Here is a 20,873-nt window from a genome sequence, read left to right as displayed (position 1 = left end):
TAAAGTATCCACTGAACAACCGCAATGGGACAAAGTGACATCACAAACTGAAATGGCCATAATTTCTGGCCTTGAGCCAATGGCAGAGTATGCTGTAAGAGTCACATGTGAATGCGGTGCAGCTGGCAGAAGCAAGGAAAGCGGTGCAGTCACTGTTCAGACAACACTTGACTTGAAGTCATTTCTGAGAGATCTGGGGTTGGAGGATCACTACACAGAGAAGCTATCCTTGAGCACAATACTCCAGATTGATAAGAAGACCATTACAGATGAACCTGCTACTTGTCATTCAGATCTTGCATGGCATTTTTTGAAGAAGTTAATGATGGTCAATGTAACGGCAAGGAATGTGAAATGTGAACCAGTATGTGAACCAAACAGTGATGCTACAGATTTAGAACTTGATAGTCTGCTAGACAGTCAGGGCTCAGATATGATTCACCCCTTAGACATTGTCACTGCTCTTTTTCTGTGCTCCAATGGTTTGCTACAGCAGGAAATGGCGTTGAAAATGTCCATGTGTCAGTTTTCATTACCTCTGCTGCTTCCTCGTTGTGACACAGGTCAGTGTGAGTTAATGCTTTGGGCCATGAGAGACATCATTAAAAATTGCAGACCTCGTTCGCTTTCAGGTCCGAAAGGCTTTATTGAAGACAGAATTGTTCTCACTGAACTTCCAATGGTGTCTTTTGTAAGACTGGGTGAGTCCTCCTTGTCCAAGTCAAAGATTCTCAATGATCTACTGAGTAATCCTCAACAGTATCATGACACATTTGTTCACCGAAACATGGAAGGTGGTGATCGTCCAAGGAAAATATCTGATGGATTGGTGGAAATGAGTTGGTATCTTCCGTGTGGAAACACTAACATTGACATTTTCGGAGAGCCAGTAGCCATAGCTAACCTCCGGGGGGACATCAAGTCCTTTGAAAAACAATATGAATTTCTTTGCCAGACATCGGCAGCAGTTTTTGTGTTCTTTGACAACTTGGACTCTCAGTACAAACTACTGAGCAGCCAAAACAACAAAGCACAGCTGTTCTTGGTCGGTAACACCCAGAGCAAAGGTTTCAATCTTGATGCCCTTAAACAAGTGAAGGGGAAGTTTAACTTGAACACGAACAACTTCATTATAAAGACTGACAAGATGAATGATGCAGACTTTGTCAAAAAGCTGAGAGACAAAGTCACCAATGTGGTCAACAGCTCAAAAATGAGGATGAAGATGGAGAACATGGCTGCTGTTGCCAAACAACTTGGAATTGCAGTTGATGAGGACTCCCCAGAGTGTCAGAACGCCAAGAGAAATGCAGACGCAATCACCTCAGAGATAACAGACATTCTTAAGTATAAGGAAAATCAGCTTCCCCTGCAAGGGAAGATATTGAAAGAATTTGCTCGTTTGACGAAGGAGGAGTTCAGGCTTCAAAACGCTGGCGATAAAAGCCTTGAAACTTACAAAGGTGAGCTCCGACAAAAGAAAGGAGAACTTAGAGAACAACAAAACCATCATGGCATGTCAGAGGCCATGGCCCGCTTCATAAGTGCATTATCAAGCCCAAAGATAGAGAGGTCTTATTTTTTGAAGTGGATGCGAATGAACCTCGATAATCTGTCCCGAGAAAAACTCAGCACTCTCCGCGAACACTACAAAGAGAAACTTCAGAGTTCAAAGAAATGTCAGAGTTCCGACAACAAAGATGACATTAAAGAGCTTGATAGACAGTTTTCCAACAGCTCACTGGGGATAGAACACTTCTCGCGTGAAATGGGTCAGCTCTATGAGTCTGCAATGTCCCTTCCAGAAACTTGTAATTCACATGAACAGCTATTGCATCTTCCCAAATTGTGTGCAGAAATGCTCCTTGAAGGATTTCCCATGGAGTTGGTGGACGGTGATGCATCCACCATTCCTCTTACATGGGTGAAGGATGTTCTCACTGAGCTAAGTGTCTTGGTAGGGCATAAGAACAAACTCCTGGTCACAACAGTTCTTGGAGTTCAGAGCGCAGGAAAGTCCACGCTCCTTAACACCATGTTTGGAGTGCAGTTTGCGGTCAGCAGCGGTCGATGCACTCGAGGTGCCTTCATGTTGCTCGTCAGAGTGGAAGAAAACTTCAAAAGTGTTCTACACTGTGACTTTGTGCTAATCATTGACACTGAAGGTCTGAAGTCGCCAGAACTTGCACAATTGGATGATAGCTATGAGCATGACAATGAGCTTGCAACATTTGTTGTAGGGCTTAGTGATGTCACTATAATCAACATTAAGATGGAGAACATGTCGGAGATGAAAGACATCCTGCAAATTGTCGTACACGCTTTCCTCAGGATGAAAGAAGTGGGGAAGATGCCAAACTGCCAGTTTGTTCATCATAACGTGTCAGATGTAACAGCCAAAGACAAGAACCAGCGGGACAGAAGTCTACTGTTGCAACAGTTGAATGAGATGACTCAAGCTGCTGCCAAAATGGAGAATAACGAAGACAACAAGAACTTCACAGATGTTATGGAATACAATCCAGACACTGGTAGCTGGTACATCCCTGGACTCTGGCAAGGGAACCCACCAATGGCACCAGTAAATGCAGGGTACAGTGAGGCTGTTTATGAGTTCAAGAAGAACATAATCCAAATTTTGGGAAGCAGCAAGGCATCTGCTAATACAGTACTGGACTTTCTGGAATGGACAAAAAGCCTGTGGACCGCAGTACAACATGAGAACTTTATCTTCAGTTTCCGAAACAGCCTTGTGGCCGATGCCTACATGAAGCTTTGCAAAGAATCCAGCGAATTAGAATGGAACTTCAAAAAACACATGCACACATGGGTTACACAAGCTGAAACAAGGATTTCAAACTTCGGAATTGTGACATCTACCATATCAAACCTGGAAGCGTTACTGACTCATTTGAAGAGTGAAGCCTTGAAAGAGCTCTCTACATGGGAGACAAAACTCCTTCAACATCTGGCTGACTATTTTAAGCAAAAAGCAGGAAACATCCATCTTGTTGAGAGATACAGAGAGGACTTCTCAAACAGTGCAAAAAGCCATCGAAAAGAAATTGAGAACTCTGTACGCAATCAACTGGAAGCTGCTGTTGAAATCAGACGAGGAATGATAAGTCTTGACGGAATGAAGAAGACATTTGCAAAGAAATTGGAGGACAAGGTGCTGAAGTTAATTGAGGAATGCCGTAAGAGTGACCTTAAGAGAAACAAGATTTCATCTTCACTAGACAAACAATTTGATGAGCTGTGGGAACAAACAGTTTGTGAATTAAACTTAACGCCTTTACAAAACATTGACGTCTACAGTAAAGTTGAATATCAGCTGAGGTTGAACCTATCGCCAAAGGGGGGTCATGCTTGTAAATTACTGGCACAAAGAACCCTGCAACAATCTGGAAACGAGGACTTCAAAGTTAAATCAGAGGAATACTTTGCCTCTGCTAGACGTAAGGCTAGACAATTGTTTGGCCGTGAAGATCCAATCATGGCTGCACAAAATCTAGCTGACAGGATTATAAAGGATTGCACACAGCATGTGTCTGAGAAAGTGGAAAAGAAAACCAATTACCATGACACTTATATCTCAGAGATCCTACATAAGATTGATGCCATGTTGAGTGACAATGGAGATGTTAGGACAGATACTGAGTTTGAAGTTCACTTAAAACTACACATTTGTGGCGTTGCAGCTCGAGAGTTTCAGAAAATGCACAAAGACTTCAGACAGAATAATGACCCACAGGTTTGTCTAGATAAACAGAAAGACACATACTGTTCTGCCTTTAAAGATTTGTTCAATGAACGAGACCAGTGTCGGAAAAAAGCAGAAGAATTCACAAACCTCTGCCTGATACCTGCAGTGGAAGACTATGTCACCCGTTCCTTGGGTCCAGTCATTGTTGATGCAATGCTGAAAGGCAAAAATGCTGATCAATTTAGAACACGGTCATTATTCCAGCATTCCCTTTTGAGCTATTTGCTGTCAAAGGACGATTTTGAGACCTATAGGAGCTACATTAACTCATATGAAGGTCTTGTTCGAGGCTGGATATTTGACCAAATTGTGGAACGATTCTCAAGTGGGAATGAGTTGTTTGAATTGGAAGAACAATACATAGAAGAAAACGTCAAGTACATAACCAGCGCTATCACAAATGCCCAAAAGGAGGACAACGTCACTGTTGAGACGTTTGTCCAAAATATTTGCAATGGAATTGGTGATAAACTGGTCATTCCAAAGGATGCTCTGGAAACTGTCTTGATCCTGAACAAATCAAACCTGGAAGAGTTTGTTCAGTGGCTTACAGAGTCTGTGAAAGAAATGGAACAGACACTTAAGAAGACATTTAAAGAAATGGACCTGCCAGCAAAACTAAGGTTACTTGATGTCAAACCCCAGAACGAGCTGTTCAACAGAGTCATTGGATGTGGGAAAAAGTGTCCATTCTGCAAAGTGCCTTGTGAGGCAGGAGGCAAAGGACACACGGAACACTTTGCCTCAATGCACAGACCAATGGGTCTTGGTCGATGTAGTTTTACTAAATCAGATAAACTCGCAACCGATATATGTACTTCTTTAGTGACAAGTGAGGCTACGTTCTGTTGTTCTGAGACAAAGGGTCAGAACTACCCTTATAAAAAGTACAAGAACATTTTCCCCAGCTGGTACATTCAACAATACCAAAGCACCAGACTACTGGAAATATGTGATGGTGAAGCATCGGACTACTGGAAATATGTGATGGTGAAATTCAACAATGAATTTGCCAAAAAATATGAAGCAGAACCTGCTGATATCCCTCCAGATTGGATGGAGATTGACACAACACAGGCACAGAAAAGCCTCTTAAGGCGTGGTTTTTATAAGGTTTTCGCTGAGAGAATCACAGAATTTTTTTTAAATCCAAAATGAGTTAATAGCACAGACAGACTCTTCACATACTAAAGCATGTCTGAAATAGATGTCAGAGCTGAAATCGCCATGTAAATATGAAATAAATGCTTAAACACTCTACCCTGCCCAGTGTCCATATATGGAGCTAGCCTGTTTTTACATAATTATGACGTCTACATAGACTCCATATTTGGGCATGCCTGACAAAGATCATAAACGACCACGACTAGTAGCAACGCGACGCCTAAAAAGAAAGCCACTGCTGGACTGTACCGTGATGACTACAATAAATTTGGCTTCACGTTTACTGGGGATACATCTGATCCGATTCCACCGTGCATCGTTTGTGGAGACAAGCTTGCAAACAGCGCCATGGTTCCCAGTAAGCTGAAGCGTCACCTTGAGACCAACCATGATCAACTCGGTACAAAGGACAAAAGACACAGCGAAGCAGGCAAGTGACTTGATACGCCGAGGTTTCTGAAAAAGCTCTGGAAACAAGCCGAGCTCATGGCAAAGTTCAAAATGAATACATACAGTGGCAGAATTTCTTGTTTAGTGTCGGCATTCAAAATCGCGGCGAACACAATGTTGGGACCAGGATTTAGTAAAGGTGCCGCTCTCAAATAACACAACTGGCCGATGCATTGAATACATGTCTGCAGACACAGTGTTGTCATACAAAAGATGTTGACTAGTGGAAAATCTGCAGCTTGATGAATCAACAGATATAAGTGGACACGCACAGCTGTTGGCAGTTGTAATGTTGCCAAAAATATTTGTGTCTTAAAAAGAAAAGAGAGAAGTATTAGGCTATTGATTGTTTCTCCAAAAGTGTCCATCTCATGTTTAAGACTGTTGTATTGTGACCAAAACAATATTTTTTAAGTTTTTTAAGCTTTGCTTTATTATTACATCAAAGCTAAACAAGTTTTCAAAAATAAATCGAGGCACTGCCTCTGTCCTTTTCTTTATCTTTAAAGTTACTTGGTGAGTGCTGTCATAAATGTTTGGATATTGTTTTTAAAAGAATATTAGGTTTAGTATCAAAGAAGTATTACTCTGGGAAGGTGAAATCAGACTCCTCCATTCATTGCACTGACACACCAGGCTGATCAGGGTCCTCCATTTTCAATTGACCTATAAGCCCCAATCACAGCTAAGCATAACATGGGTTAGACAAACCTCTCCACCAATAGTTCTCCTATATGATAAAACATTGTTTTAAAACAGAAATGTCACGCACATATTAGTGCATATGGCAGGCCTAAGGCCTTGTTAATGGATTTGGAAGAGATTTTGAAGGTCTGTTTCCAAAAATGAACCAGTATTTAATGTGTAAAATCCATGATATTTACATTGGAATGAATGAGCCCGGCTGTGTGTGTGTGTGTGTGTGTGTGTGTGTGTGTGTGTGTGTGTGTGTGTGTGTGTGTGTGTGTGTGTGTGTGTGTGTGTGTGTGTGTGTGTGTGTGTGTGTAAATATTGTATGGACATAATGCATATTCATTAATGTCATGAGACATTGTGTGCATATTGTCAGAAACATTTTCACGTCACATTATTTTACCATACTTGACACAAAGTCCATTTCCTTGAAGAGTTTCTATTCACACTATATTAATACATTGGCTGCTACAGAATCTAGCCAGGCCTATTCTTCTGGTGCTATGGACTTTACATTGAAGGAAGGAAATCTTTTAGGGGCCCACAGCAAAATGTTCTTTTATAGCGAGAATCACACACATACATCAAAAGAAAGCTGAACTGTCCACTTTTTTTTTGTTGATTTTACCATCTTCCATTCTGGAGATATTGACCTTTTTGCAACACCTGCTTTTGCCTGAAAGTGATTATCTGTAATAATAAAAATCACACCCCTGTAAAGTGAGTGGTGCAACTCTGTCCCATATTATGTTCTCTACTTATACACTACAGCTCGCTATAGAGCGTCGCAGTCCCGTCCCCTGCCATGGACCAGGAAATGAATCCCAATGCATTTTTCCCATAGACATTTCACAAAGTATTTATTTAAAGATGGTTACGCCGCGGACAAAGCCAACTCGAGTCGTGACAACTAAAAGTCTTTAAATAAATACTTTCTGAAATGTCTATGAGGAAAATGAACGGAGAATCATTTCCTGGTCCAGGGTAGGGGGCGGGACTGCGACGCTCTATATACGGACTGAGGCATAAAGTCAAGACTTTCTGCCTCAGTCCGTATTATAGCGAGAGTTGCACCACTCACTTCACAGGGGTGTGATTTTTATTATTACAGTAGACGTTTACAGACCAAACTGTAAATAAAAGGTTGACAGGACTTTCTGCCTCAATCCGTATATAGCGAGCTGTATTGAATAAGTAGAGAACAGAATATGGGACAGAGTTGCACCACTCACTTTACAGGGGTGTGATTTTTATTATTATTACAGTAGAAGTTTTTTTTGTATGAAAGCAGAGAGTCTTCTGTTTCATACGGTATATAGTATTTATATGTCGCTATAGGCCTTATTTTGTGAATCTTGAGTTCAGGTCCATGTCTTCTCTGAAGTTCTCTGGTGGGCGCAAGGTGCATTCAATAACCAATTTCTGACAAACTGTACATGGGATCAATGTGTACTGTTTTCCTCGTAAAAGTACACATTCAGGGATTTCATTCGGTGTATAGGATGTATAGGATATTTATTGTGTTAATTTTTATATCTGCCTGTCAATGTCTGTGACTTTAAACTTTCCATAAGTCTGCTTTCTTACTCGAGGAGGAGGAGGAGGATGATGATGATGATCGCCTCGCCGAATCTATCGCACAGATTGCTTTCATTCCGTCGATCGCACTAACAGGGGACATCAAAGTCTTGATCAAAGTCCCACTATCCAGCGTTGTCATTAGGCCTAGTACTTATCCATCTGTACATGTATGGGCATGTAGATAACCGGCGGTGATGTTGTACGGCAAAGAGGAAAAAAACAAGAAAAAAAGGAGCTTCCACAGAACACTGGAAAAAAACATGGTGAAACACATCTTGACGACATCATCAAGATGTGTTTCACCATGTTAATGATTTTTTTCAGACCTCTAGTTCTAGGAAACACAGAATGGGGGAACTTTTTTATTATTTCCACACAACAGCTCTAAGGTACATTAATGACATAGTAAAATGTTGAAAATGAGTGGAATGCCCCTTTAAGTCTCAGGTGGCTTCCTCGATGGATCCTTTACAATTTGCTTACAGGGCCGGGCGCAGCACAGAGGATGCTGTAGTCAGTCTAACCCATTTAATAGGCTCTATGCAGCCGACACTTCCGCGTTCAGCTTGGGCCGCCGGAACGCTTCCGGTCGGCAGAAACTCATTCACTGTGAACGTACGGTCGTGATTTTGTAGGAATAAAGTTCAGTACTTTATACAACACTATTTAATTTGATAATGTGATGCCATAGTTTTTCATAGTTTGTATTATTTGTGTTGCGACGTTGACATGAGTTAGAAACGTCTTAAATCTCCTGTTAAAAAGGGGAGTCATTCCAGTTGTTACACTGCTGTGTTTAACAGCTGGAGAAGAAGTAGGCGGAGACCGCGGCTTCACAGATAAAAAAGACGAGTGGACACAAGCACAACAGTACACTATACACATTGGACTGCAACAATGGAAGAGGAATCATCCCATTTCACCCGTTGTTTACTGGAACTGCCGAGGTTTACCGTGAATGATGTGCGAAGGCTGACTCGGATGTGTACAGAAACACCACATAGTAAACTTGAGAAAGGTTTCAAGTTTTACGTGTCTTCTTATCTCTGCAACTATGAAGGTATGTGCATTTCGCTAACGTTAGCATCTACAGTTAACACTAACAGATGTGTTTGCTAACGCCAGGCTACTATTATTATGCTGCCATGACTAGTTCCAGTTTGTTTTCTATAATAATCACATAAACAGTAATGTCCCCTTATCAATGTAAATGTTTGTATGTTTGTGTTTAAGTGTCATGTAAAAACAGGGACACAAATGACATCTCTGTTAGAGTGAACTGCTATCACTCTATGAAGAAAGCTGAGAAACCACACCAGCTACGACTATGACTACAGTAGTAAACAGCAACAGTCTGACTGTTGTTGAGATTATCTTCAAAGCATGTTCTGGGGTGCACTTTATAGCACTTGTGGTGATTGGGGTGCCATATACGACAGGGGAACCTTTCAGTCTTGCACTGTCTGTGCACATGTCTTTTTTCACTGATAAACTAATGTTCTGTTTGAAGCATGTCTTTTTTCTGTTGTACCATGTTTCAGCTTGACCAACTGAGGCAAAGAGTTTATGTTGAGGTAGTATTGTTGATTATCATATTAGTGAATGAAATGCAATGCAGTGTTATTCATGATGGACTTAATAAAATAATAACAGTAGCAGCTGAAACAATGGTAATGCAGTTAGATGGTAGCTGAGTGTTATGGTTTCTAGTCTGTTAGCAATACTGTAAACAAAGGAATGTAGTATCATCTTTGTTGTAAAATGAACAAGATGTGTAATGTTAAAAATTATATGGCATGAAAATGGATGTGCCCTTTCATTCACTCAGCTATCTTTTAAACTGCTTATGTTCCACCTCAAAACTGTCCTGTCACCTTTAGCTTTTCCAGATGTATTGCTTAGTAACAGATATACTTGAGATAGTAATTTTGAGTTGTGTGTGTGTGTGTGTGTGTGTGTGTGTGTGTGTGTGTGTGTGTGTGTGTGTGTGTGTGTGTGTGTGTGTGTGTGTGTGTGTGTGTGTGCGTGCGTGCGTGCACAACCTTTTATTTCAGATGACCTTACGGGATTCAGATCCAGTGGTGCTGGTCAACAGCTTCTGTTCATGTGCGGCTGGCACTGGGTTGTGCAACCACTTGGTAGCCTTGCTTTACCAGACAGCTCATTATTCTGAGTGTGGCATGTCCGTCGTCCCTCCTGTCCTTTCATGCACCGAGACTGAACAAAAATGGCATAAGCCTCGAACAATGGTTTGTTTAAATTATTTAAAGATCTGTCATAATGTTTGATTGCTATAAGCTGTTTATTAATAGCCTCTTGATAAATAGGGAGTAAAGCCAGGACCGGTTGATGCCATGGTGGTCGTGAAGCCCAAACCAGGTGCTACTTCAACAACTGGAATCAGGTATGCGTTGCAACAGGATTGCTGATAGCTATATTGAGATCTTCGAGTGTACAGCACTTTAGTTCAATGCCTTTGTTTTAAATGTACTTTATAAATAATGTGGATTGGATTGATGTAAACAAACACACTGCACGGTGTTACAAAAATGACTATTGATCACTTATTTGTTATTCCAGGTCAACACTATACAGAGCCTACAGTGGTGATCTTCCAGACCCATCAACCCTTGACCCTACTACTGCCTATGCAGGCTTCAAACCAGACTCCACTCCACTAGTCTGCACTATGAACATATCACCAGACAAACCACTTGTAGACTCCATGTTCGGTAAAGTACAGGCTGGTAGCATCATCTCATATCAGCAGCCACCTCCCACATCAGAGGATTGTCTCATCATACATGAGGATGCCCCCCCATTCCCCAAAATACCATTAGAGGGATACCAGCTAGATCCCACTGTACATTTGTGCCAACTAAACACGAGCAGTTGCACCTGATATCTCTTTCTGTCACCTCGTCACAGTCGCACGAGATAGAAGAGGCAACGAGATGCCAAAGTACAGTGTCTGAGTGGCATTCTTTGAGGAAAGAGAGGGTGACAGCGTCAACATTTAGAGAGGTAAGCCATGTTAGGGGGCCGAGTTCAGCAGAAAAACTGGCTGAGAGGATCATCCGTGGAACACGTCAAACCACACTCATGAAGAGAGGCTTGGATCTGGAGACGGGTGCATTAAGGGACTATGCAACCCAGAAAAACATCAACTTCAGGAGATGTGGACTGGTGGTTCATCCTGATGCACCGTGGCTTGGGGCTTCACCTGATGGGCTGGTCTATGACCCACTTGAAAGACCATCATTTAGGTTAGTTGAAGTCAAATGCCCAAATGCACAAAGTTATATTGATTGCAAGTACCTCGTACCTGACCATGGCACCCACAAGTTGAAAGAGAGCCATGCATATTATTGGCAAGTTCAGGGGCAGTTGCTGATCACGGGTATGGACTGGTGTGATTGTGTTGTTTGTGCACTTGATGACATGTTTTTCCAACGTATTTACAGAGACACTACTGTGTTAGACAGCCTAAAACAGAGATGTGACTTGTTTTTCTTTTATACTTATCTGGCAAAATACCTCTCTAGTAACTGAAGAGCCACAATGCAGCAGAAAATGACTTGTGTTTTTTTACATTTCTTTTAATATTTTGCCATTATTTATTTAAATTTATATTATATTTATTTATATTTTTTATTTTCTATTGTATTTTTTGCCCTTTATTTTAATTATTTTATGTTTTGCCCTTTATTTTAATTATTTTATATGTTTTGCCCTTTATTTTAATTATTTTATATTTTTTGCCATTTATTTTAATTATTTTTTATTTTTTGCCATTTATTTTAATTTTATCTTTGCCATTTTATATTTTTTTATATTTTTTGCCATTTTAATTATTTTATATTTTTTGCATTTATGCTATTATATTTTGTATTTTATTTGATGCAAACCACCTACATAGCTATATATGACTGGGTTCACACTATTTTAGTGTAGCAACAGTGAAAACATCATGTGAACAGTGCTGTCATTTTTGTTTATTCTATTATATGTATTTATATTATTTTATTATTCCACAGACCAGAAGACAAAGTGCTCTGGCCACGTTCAGGTGTTTAGTCATATCTTTTGTTGTGTTTATACTTTATAGACAGTTGTGTCCCTTCTCAAAATGAGCACCTGAAAGCAACCCTTACTGTCAACACTATTTTTTTTGTAACAATGAAAACTTTCATTACTGTTACATTAAAGCTGCTTAAAATTGGTGATATTCTTTGTCATGTGCAGTTAATGTTCTTCATATAGATCCCACCAGTTATGGTCAGTGACCATATTATTATCCCAACTCTATACAAATATGATTGCATTCAGTGTTTCAATACAATCACAAATATATTTGATCCAGGAATGTGAGACAGCTGTTCCCGATTGCTCTTAACACTCATCAGAATGTGATTGGTTTGATTGTATGACTAGCCCAACCCTATGCCCTATATATGTGACATTGTGACTTGAGATGTTATGCCACATATAGCATCCTTCCACAGCTGGAGAATAAGTAGGTGCTTTATTATTTCACATGGCTTCCAAACGCAGTAAAACCACCTTCCAAAAACGGCAGGACAGTTCATCAGCATACCACTGCAGTGCCGCACAGTGTACAGCCTCAGCTAAGTTTAACTCCTTTCTCAGTTGCCACCGAGTTCCAAAAGACAAACAACTGCAGGAGAGGTGGTTAGCTAATATCAGAAGAAAGAAGATGAAAGTCACAGAAAAAACAAGAGTCTGCAGCAGACACTTTCAGACCACAGACCTGATCGAACCCCTAAATGCATCCAGAAGTAGGCGTCTTAAAAGGGGGTCTGTAAACAGTGCTGTCATTTTTGTTTATTCTATTATATGTATTTATATTATTTAATTAAAGACAGAGTGCTCTGGCCACTTTCAGGTGTTTAGACATATTGTGTTTATAGATGCTTGCATCCCTTCTCAAAATGGGCACGTGCCTGGTCAGGCAACCTGAAAGCAACCCTTACTGTCAAGCTGTGACGCTTGTTGAATGTACTTTTTTTTGGGTAACAAATTAAAAGCAATGAAACACTATATGCATTACTATGACATTAAAGCTGCTTAAAATTGGTGATATTCTTTGTCATGTGCAGTTAGTGTTATTCATATAGATCCCACCAGTTATGGTCAGTGAGTGACCATGTTCTTATCCAAACTCTATACAAATATGATTGCACTCAGTGTTTCAATACGATCATAAATATATGTAAAGGAATAAGCTGCCATGTCCTGGGCTGACGGACTTTTTCCTCTGTGAAGTGGTCTCTACTGTCTCCACCTACCTCTCCAGTTGTTATACACAGCAGTGTAAACAATCGGTGTTGCCAGATTGTGTGAGAGAAATAAGCAACCAGGTCTATGAAAAGAAGCCACTCCACAAATGAGCTACTTATATTTCTACTCCAAGACATTTAGTCTTAGAGTAGAAAAATAAGTAGCTCATTTGTGGAGTGGCTTGAGAATAACATCTACAATGCGTTGTTGTGAGCTTTTAGATCTGATATTTTCTTAAATAGTTTTTGTTTTATACAAATAAAAACCTGGCACAAAACATTTTTCAGATGGGGCCTGTGTGCACAAATACATGGGGGTCCTTTATGACAATGTTTGAGCAGAATCACAGGTTTAAACAACATTAGGGAACAAGCCTAAATAAGCAACTACACTTTAGAAACGAGCCCAAAAAAAAAACACAACCTGCAACTACTGTCAATATTTTCAAGCAACTTTACTGAAAAACAAGACCAAAGCCGCTTATAACAAGCGGACATGGCAACACCGGTAACAACTGGAACAACTCCATGAAGAACTCCCCTTTTTAACAGGAGATTTAAGATGTTTCTAGCTCATGTCATCATGTCAACGTCGCAACACAAATAATACAAACTATGAAAAACTATGGCATCACATTATCAAATGAAATAGTGTTGTATAAAGTACTGAACTTTGTTCCTACAAAATCACGACCGTACGTTCACAGTGAATGAGTTTCTGCCGACCGGAAGCGTTCCGGCGGCCCAAGCTGAACGCGGAAGTGTCGGCTGCATAGAGCCTATGGCCCTTTCTGAAACCAGTCCCTTGACTTGAAGTGCTCTCGGGAGGTTCCCTCGTCAGGAAGTTCCCCTCCAGCTGAATCAAGTTCCCTTGATTAGGGTGCATGGGTATAAAAAACTGTTTGGAAATACACTCGCCCTCCTTGTGCAGAAACAGGAAACAGACACCATTCGTTGCCATGGTTACCATCATGCAATTGTGTTACCTGTTATTTTGTTTGTACAGTTATATTGCATTGCATCGTGTATGTTTGTGTGACATGTGGATTTCATTAATATGGAAAAAGGAAATACAGCGTGACTGTCAAAAATGACAGTCACGCTGTCATATACATCCATGGTGTTTATAAATCATTGTGTTAAAAGTTGTTTTGTTTGTGGTTTCATTTATAGTTTTTTCACGGTGGGGTAAATAAAGAGCCCTTGTGAACATCAGTTGGAGCATTGTCTATTCTGCATCAGATGAAATTGTTTAGGAGGAGTTTATTTATCATTTATTTGTGGTGGTTCTTACATTTGTAGGTCGCGGTTTCCATGCGGACAGAGAGCAGGGCTGCACAAGGCAATCGAGTCTAGATCGGCACAGACTCGCTCTTGAGGGCTTTATAAGCCACTTCCACTCAAGGCTGCTTGGTTTCGGACGACACTTAATATGGCGCAGCCTCGCGTGAACGCGCATATCGAGGGCAAGTGTGTAGAGCGAGTGGCGAGGAGCTGGTTTCAGAAAGGGGGTATTAGTAAGCACTTGGAGGAGCCTAAGGCGTATGCACACGTCCTCTTTGCAGACTTCAGTTCTGCTTTTGATACTGTCAGTCCTCTAGCTGCTACTTGTCAAAAAGCTAAACAACATGAATGTAAATCCGTTCATAATTACGTGGTTCTACTCAGCGACGAATAGTTTTCATAATCCTCAAGGGGGCCCGTGCCGCCCCGCCTCCCAACAGAACACAAAGATGAGTAGCCTATTTATTTTTTAACACGCAGCACCCCTCTCCCTCTCTCTCTCTCTCTCCCTCTCTCTCTCTCTCTCCCGTGTGCGCAATGACTGTGAGACTGTGACACAGACGCGGTCAATAATATATAGCATAAATAATAGGCCAAATATAACACTTTCCCTCTATCTGTGACTGTGATCAGCTCCTCACACACATACCTACCTGGCAGGTTAAGCACTTAGCACTCAGATTAGCATTTCAATGCCTGATATGCATGTGTAGCCTACAAGGGACAGGCAACGCGGTCCACCCCCCACCACCCACGGACAGTGGCGGGGGGTGGATGGGGGCTTTGATGCTGGGGGGTTGGATGGTTAGAGCGGCGCGATTGTATAGCCTACAGCCCCCACCACCCACGGACAGTGGCGGGGGGTGGATGGGGGCTTTGATGCTGGGGGGTTGGATGGTTAGAGCGGCGCGATTGTATAGCCTACAGCCCTACACAGTCAATGCAAGACGAGAATTGCGCAAACGGGCGCGACCTGATGCGGCACAAACGGGACGAACCGAGGCGAATATATATTCAGGTCCAATTCCTCATGGGGGCCGAGATCCCTGGTCCAATTCCTCATGGGGGCCCTGGCCCCCCGGCCCCCACAGACTCTACGTCGTTGGTTCTACTGCATGTTAACAAACAGATCTCAACAGGTCAAGGTGAATGCTGTACTCTCAAGCCCAAAATTGTGTAGCACAGGTGTGCCACAAGGGGGGGTGAGTTCACCGTTTCTTTTCACTGCCTACACAAATGACTGTAGAAGTAGTCAGCCTAACAACTACATCTTGAAATTCTCTGATGACACTGTAATTGTCAGCCTGTTGTGGGGTGTTGAACGCCCAGCGGGATACAGTATATCGGTGAGATCAATAACTTTAAAGACTGGTGTGATAATAGCCACCTTATGTTAAACACCACAACAACTAAAGAGATGATCTTCGATCCTAAAGGTGTCTGCATGGGGGGCACGCAAATTGAGCAGGTTGTATCATACAAGTACCTGGGGATCCAAATGGACAACCAGCTCAAATGGAAAGTCCATGTGGATTATCTGTGTGCCAAATTGGCACAACACTTGCACTTTCTCCGCAGGCTCAGGCTCTTTGGTGTGAGCAAGGGAGCCATGACAACTTTCTAAGACGCAGTGCTAGGTGGCATTATTAGATATGGCATGGCTGCTTGGTTTGGGACACTCTCTGTCCAGCTCAAATCTAGAATACAGTACTGGGCCAATTACCTTGTCCCTTTCTCTTTGCAGATGGTTTGCATGATCTGCGCATTTCACAATGTAGATATTATGTCCAATAGGGGGAGTAGAGAGCTATATAAAAATCTGCGACCAGCTAAAGCCATCGAGAGAGAGAGAGAGAGAGAGAGACTAAAAATGACTGTGGTTTGGGTTTTTATTAATTTGTTGTATAAATCAAACATCATACATAATGCACGTGATTCTCTGTTAATGTTGACACTAATATTACATCACGTCATTAACAACTAATAATGTTATCTTCTACAAGTTGTAGAAGATAACATTAATAGTTATTAAACATTATATATATATATTATATAAACATTAAAAGTTATTCTACCCGCGTTCTTGTGTTGTGTTGTAGAACACAGCACAAGAACGCTGGTGGAATATTTTTTTTTTTAACATGATCACAACCTTTGTGCTTTATAATCACAATGCTCTCTCTCTCTGTACGTCAAGGTGTGGTCGTAGCTTTGTGGTCTGTGCTGCGGACTTATGTGTCATCCTCTAATGGTGCTCGCAGTTCGAATTCCGGATTTTACAATCATATTATTAAGTTTGGTGAAATGGATCTCCGTTTATTTAAATAGTTTAGTTAGTTTTAATGCATGCTGAAAATAGCTGATCTACATTCTACAAGCTCGCTGCAATCTTTTTTGGGAAAGGGACGCGTTTGCGTCTTAAGAGAGAGAGAGGGGGGGGTGACAGAGTGATCAGTGAGATGGGGTTCGCCAAACCGGTTATACTGTAGGGCAGACCATCTACCGGAGCGGTGGCCACCGAAAATCCTTTAGACCGTATTATGCTCACTCATTTCAAGTGAAATGCTAGTGGTGTAGTGGTTATAAATATAAATATAAATATATAGGCCTTTGGTATTAAAGGTCCGGCCCCCACACGTAAACACAAGCTGTTTTAATTGCTTCAACGACCCGTGGTGTGAATAACTTTTTTTTTGTTTGTTTTAACTCGTTCTATACTCAGGCAATCCTCAACCGATATTTATAATTCCAAGTGGTAAATACTCTGTGAAATGTATATTTTCATTGGTTGTATAACTCATGTTTTTAACATGTCTTTATCAAATGATATGGAGATGGTAGGGTAAAGCCCTGAAAATATATGACCGTCATGCTTAATATTTGTATAGGCTATTTAAACATAGCACTAATTATTATTGAACCATTTTAGCGCTCACTTGTCTATCAAACCATCTACCTTACTCAAGTAATTACACACTCCGAGGCTATAAACTGCATTGGGGGGAGGAGAGTGCCCACAATAGAGCCTCCAGTCCCAGCCCCCATGAACATGGATTCTCTCTCTGGCGCTCCACCGGATCTGGGACCAAATGCTTAAATTTGACTTTTAGTGGAGCAGATTACTGAAACGATCGTTCACTTGATGGTACAAGCACCAAATTTGGCACACAAGTGCTTCAGAACCTACTCTCTCAGAAAAGTACGTTGTCCACTTGAAAAAACTAAATGGCCACCATTTTTCAAGATGGCCGCCTTTCAAAATGGTTTTAAACAGTGTTTGAACTATAGTTTGATTGAATAATCCTATTGTGATGGCCTATACATCGAAATGTATGTTTCTGAGTATGATAAATCCAATTCTGCATTTAGCAAATCAAAATTATTGAATATTATGATGAAGGCACACATGATGTCCAGGATGTACTTTCTATGAAAAGCACGTTATCCAGCTGAAAATCCAAGATGGCTGCCAGTTTTCAAGATGGCCGCCTCGTCAAATGCAAAAAAACAAAACAACAAAAAGGTTTTCGAAGTAAAATTGTGTTAATGATCCAAACATCAACATGAATGTATTCTGATTGTAAGAACTCAATAGTGTTGGAATTGAATTCCAATATGGCCGCCAGTTTGCAAGATGCAGCTATTACGTGACTCAAAATTTGCGTTTTCGGAAGCTGTCTGATCATAGATATTGTTGAAGGGCAACATCATTCATTGATCATGCATTGAAATGCTGTGGTCAAGCTCTATTGGTTTGTATTTTTTTTTATTATATAAGAGTGATGTCAAAGCACAACCAGGAACACACTGGTGACATCACTGCTGTTAGACTCAGCATGGGGTTCAGTGCTGTAGTTGTGGTTTACTAACTGTTGTAGTGTACTCACTGTAGTTTGTTGTATTCTTTAGTGTCCTAATGCTAATTAGCCCCTGTATATATCTCCACTAGAAGTTTAGTTAGTTGTAGTATTGTAGTTAGATAGCCGCACCTGAATTGACAAGATGTGCCACCGTGGGAGAGCTGAGACAAGGGTAACGGAACTTCAGTTACATGGATGGTGTACAGATCGTACAGGACTTAAAAGGAACTGGATGAACGGTCGTGCTAGGTGTAGGGCACCAGATGCTTGAACCTAGATCAAGGTTCAAGGTTGGACTTTATTGTTACTTTATTGTTACTGTCCTGTACACATCTTGTGTACAGGACAGGTACATAAGAGTAAAACTTATTTTAGTTTGGCTTCCTTACAGACAATGCAGCGGCATAGATGGCAAACAACAAAAAACACAGCAAGCACAGCAAACGAAGGGATAGAATAAAGAGTGCTAGAAAAATAGTAACATATACATGTGCATGTTTTCCCTGTTGTAGCAAAGTTAGGTAAACTTTCGCCCCAGTTCTTATCAGTTCGTTCATGTATCTGATTGTTTGGGGAAAGAAGCTTATTTGCAGTCTATTTCCAGTGGCTTTGAGACTGAAAACGTTTTCCATGTGGCAGCATCCGCAAGCATCTCTGCGGTTGGGATGGCTTGGGTCCCTCATAAGTCCACGAGCTTTGCTGACACAACGATCGTCATACAGGGCTTCGATGGGGGGAGATCACATCCACTGCACTCTTTGAATTTTTGCATGTCCATCACCAGGATCATTCTGAATTTCAGCTGCTCTCTTAGTGGAAAACTGGAGTTTCCGTTGCTAAACATTTGGCCGACAATTTTGGTACTTTTTGGTACTAACTAACTTTGTACTGTTTTGCTTCAATGTATCTTCACTGCCACCTCCATCATCCAATCAGGATGAGTCTAGCATGATGGGCACGAACGTTATCACTGTATCGGATAGGCAAAATCAACCGTTATCAGCACCTTGGAATACGGCCAATATGGCCATACTGGCATACTCACCCTTGGCTGAACGTGTCATTTCCAACTCTATTGTCGGCGCATGGAAACTAGGGGCTACTATACTATCCTCTGCCTATCGGGACGTAACTCGGACGGTGCTGAGTCGGGTCTGGTGGCCGTCGCAACGCTCAGCACGTTGTCTCACGTGGCTCAAGGCCACCAGACACAGCACGCCTCCGTCATTGACATCAGTGACACAAAAATACCATTATCACCCGTCACAATAGGTGATAATGACATACTGAAACAGTGAGTATGCCAGTATGGCCATATTGGCCGTATAAAGGTGCTGATAACGGAGGATTTCGCCTATCCAATACAGAGATAACGGTCGAATGGGGTGGAAATACGGGGAGACTTCAACTCCTCTTTCGTATCTGTTTGACACACTTCCTCCAATCAGTTTTAGTAGCGAACATCTTGTGTTATACGGTTAAAGGCTGAGGGTATATATCCTTTTACCACCCAACCGTACAAAGCACATTGAAATATGGGATGCATCTAGGTTCAAGCATCTGGTGCCCTACACCTAGCCCGACCATTCATCCAGTGCAAGTCCTGTGCGATCTGTACACCATCCAGGTAACTGAATCCCTGTTACCCTTGTCTCAGCTCTCCCATGCTGACACATATTAGATAGCATTTAGGACACTAAAGTATACTACAAACTACAGTGAGTACACCACTACAACAGTTAGTAAACCACAACTACCTCTAGTACGCTACAAGCATACACTGAACCCAATGCTCATGCTCCATGAGTCTCACAGCAGTGATGTCACCAGTGTGTCCTGGTTGTGCTTTGACATAACTCTTATATACAAAATTACAAACCAATAGAGCTTGATCACAGCATTTCAATGAATGATGTTGCCCTTCAACAATATCGGTGATCAGAAGGCTTCCAAAAACGCTAATTTTGAGTTGCGTAATAGCCGCCATCTTGAAAACTGGCGGCCATATTGGAATTAAATAATTGACACCATTGAGTTCTTCCAGTCAGAATACATTCATTTTGATGTTTGGATCAATGTGTGGATCACACATTTCTGTTCAGTAAAGTTATACGTATTTATTTGACGAGGTGGCCATCTTGAAAACTGGTGGCCATCTTGGATTTTCAGCTGGATAACGTACTTTTCTTAGAAAGTACATCCTGGACATCATTTGTGCCAAATCTGGTGCTTGTACCACCAAGTGAAGGATTATTATGGAATATGGACTTAATATGCCCCACTTTATCGTTTAATTCCCATTGTATCATCATAATATTAAATAGTTTTGAAGTTCTAAATGCAGAATTGGATTTATCATACTCAGAAACATATATTTCGATGTATAGGCCATCAAAATAGGATTTTATAGCTCAATATAGCTCAAACACGGTTTAAAACGACCTCGAATGGCGGCCATCTTGAAAAATGGTGTCCATTTTGTTTTTTTCAAGTGGACAACGTACTTTTCTGAGAGAGTAGGTTCCGAAGCACTTGTGTGCCAATTTTGGTGCTTGTACCATCAAGTGAACGATTCTTATGATATATTGACTTAATCTGCTCCACTATTTGTAAATGCTCACACACATGGTTGTGTGGTGGCAAAGTGGTTAGAGCTAAAATGGAGAAAAAAAACAGCTATGAAGGTAATTTGTAGGAAAGATTCTCCATCTCTTCAGACAATCTTTGAGAAAACGGTGCTCAGTCTGTCAAATAGAGTGCTGTCTGATCCTTCAC

General features: G+C 41.2%; 1 protein-coding gene across 1 annotated transcript; it reads left to right on the top strand.

Moving 5' to 3' along the window:
* Positions 1 to 79: 79 nt before the first annotated feature.
* Positions 80 to 4,924, top strand: LOC306935508 (up-regulator of cell proliferation-like; the record flags this gene model as incomplete). Its single annotated transcript, XM_079518609.1, has 1 exon — positions 80 to 4,924. The coding sequence occupies one exon, from the start codon at positions 80 to 82 to the stop codon at positions 4,922 to 4,924; it is 4,845 nt and encodes a 1,614-aa protein (XP_079374735.1).
* Between the last annotated feature and the right edge of the window lie 15,949 nt (positions 4,925 to 20,873).

Source organism: Electrona antarctica (assembly GCF_951216825.1).
Source record: "Electrona antarctica genome assembly, chromosome: 13".
Taxonomy (NCBI): Eukaryota; Metazoa; Chordata; class Actinopteri; order Myctophiformes; family Myctophidae; genus Electrona; species Electrona antarctica.
The sequence above is the reverse complement of the archived record's forward strand: the minus strand, read 5'-3'. Positions and strand labels throughout refer to the sequence as shown.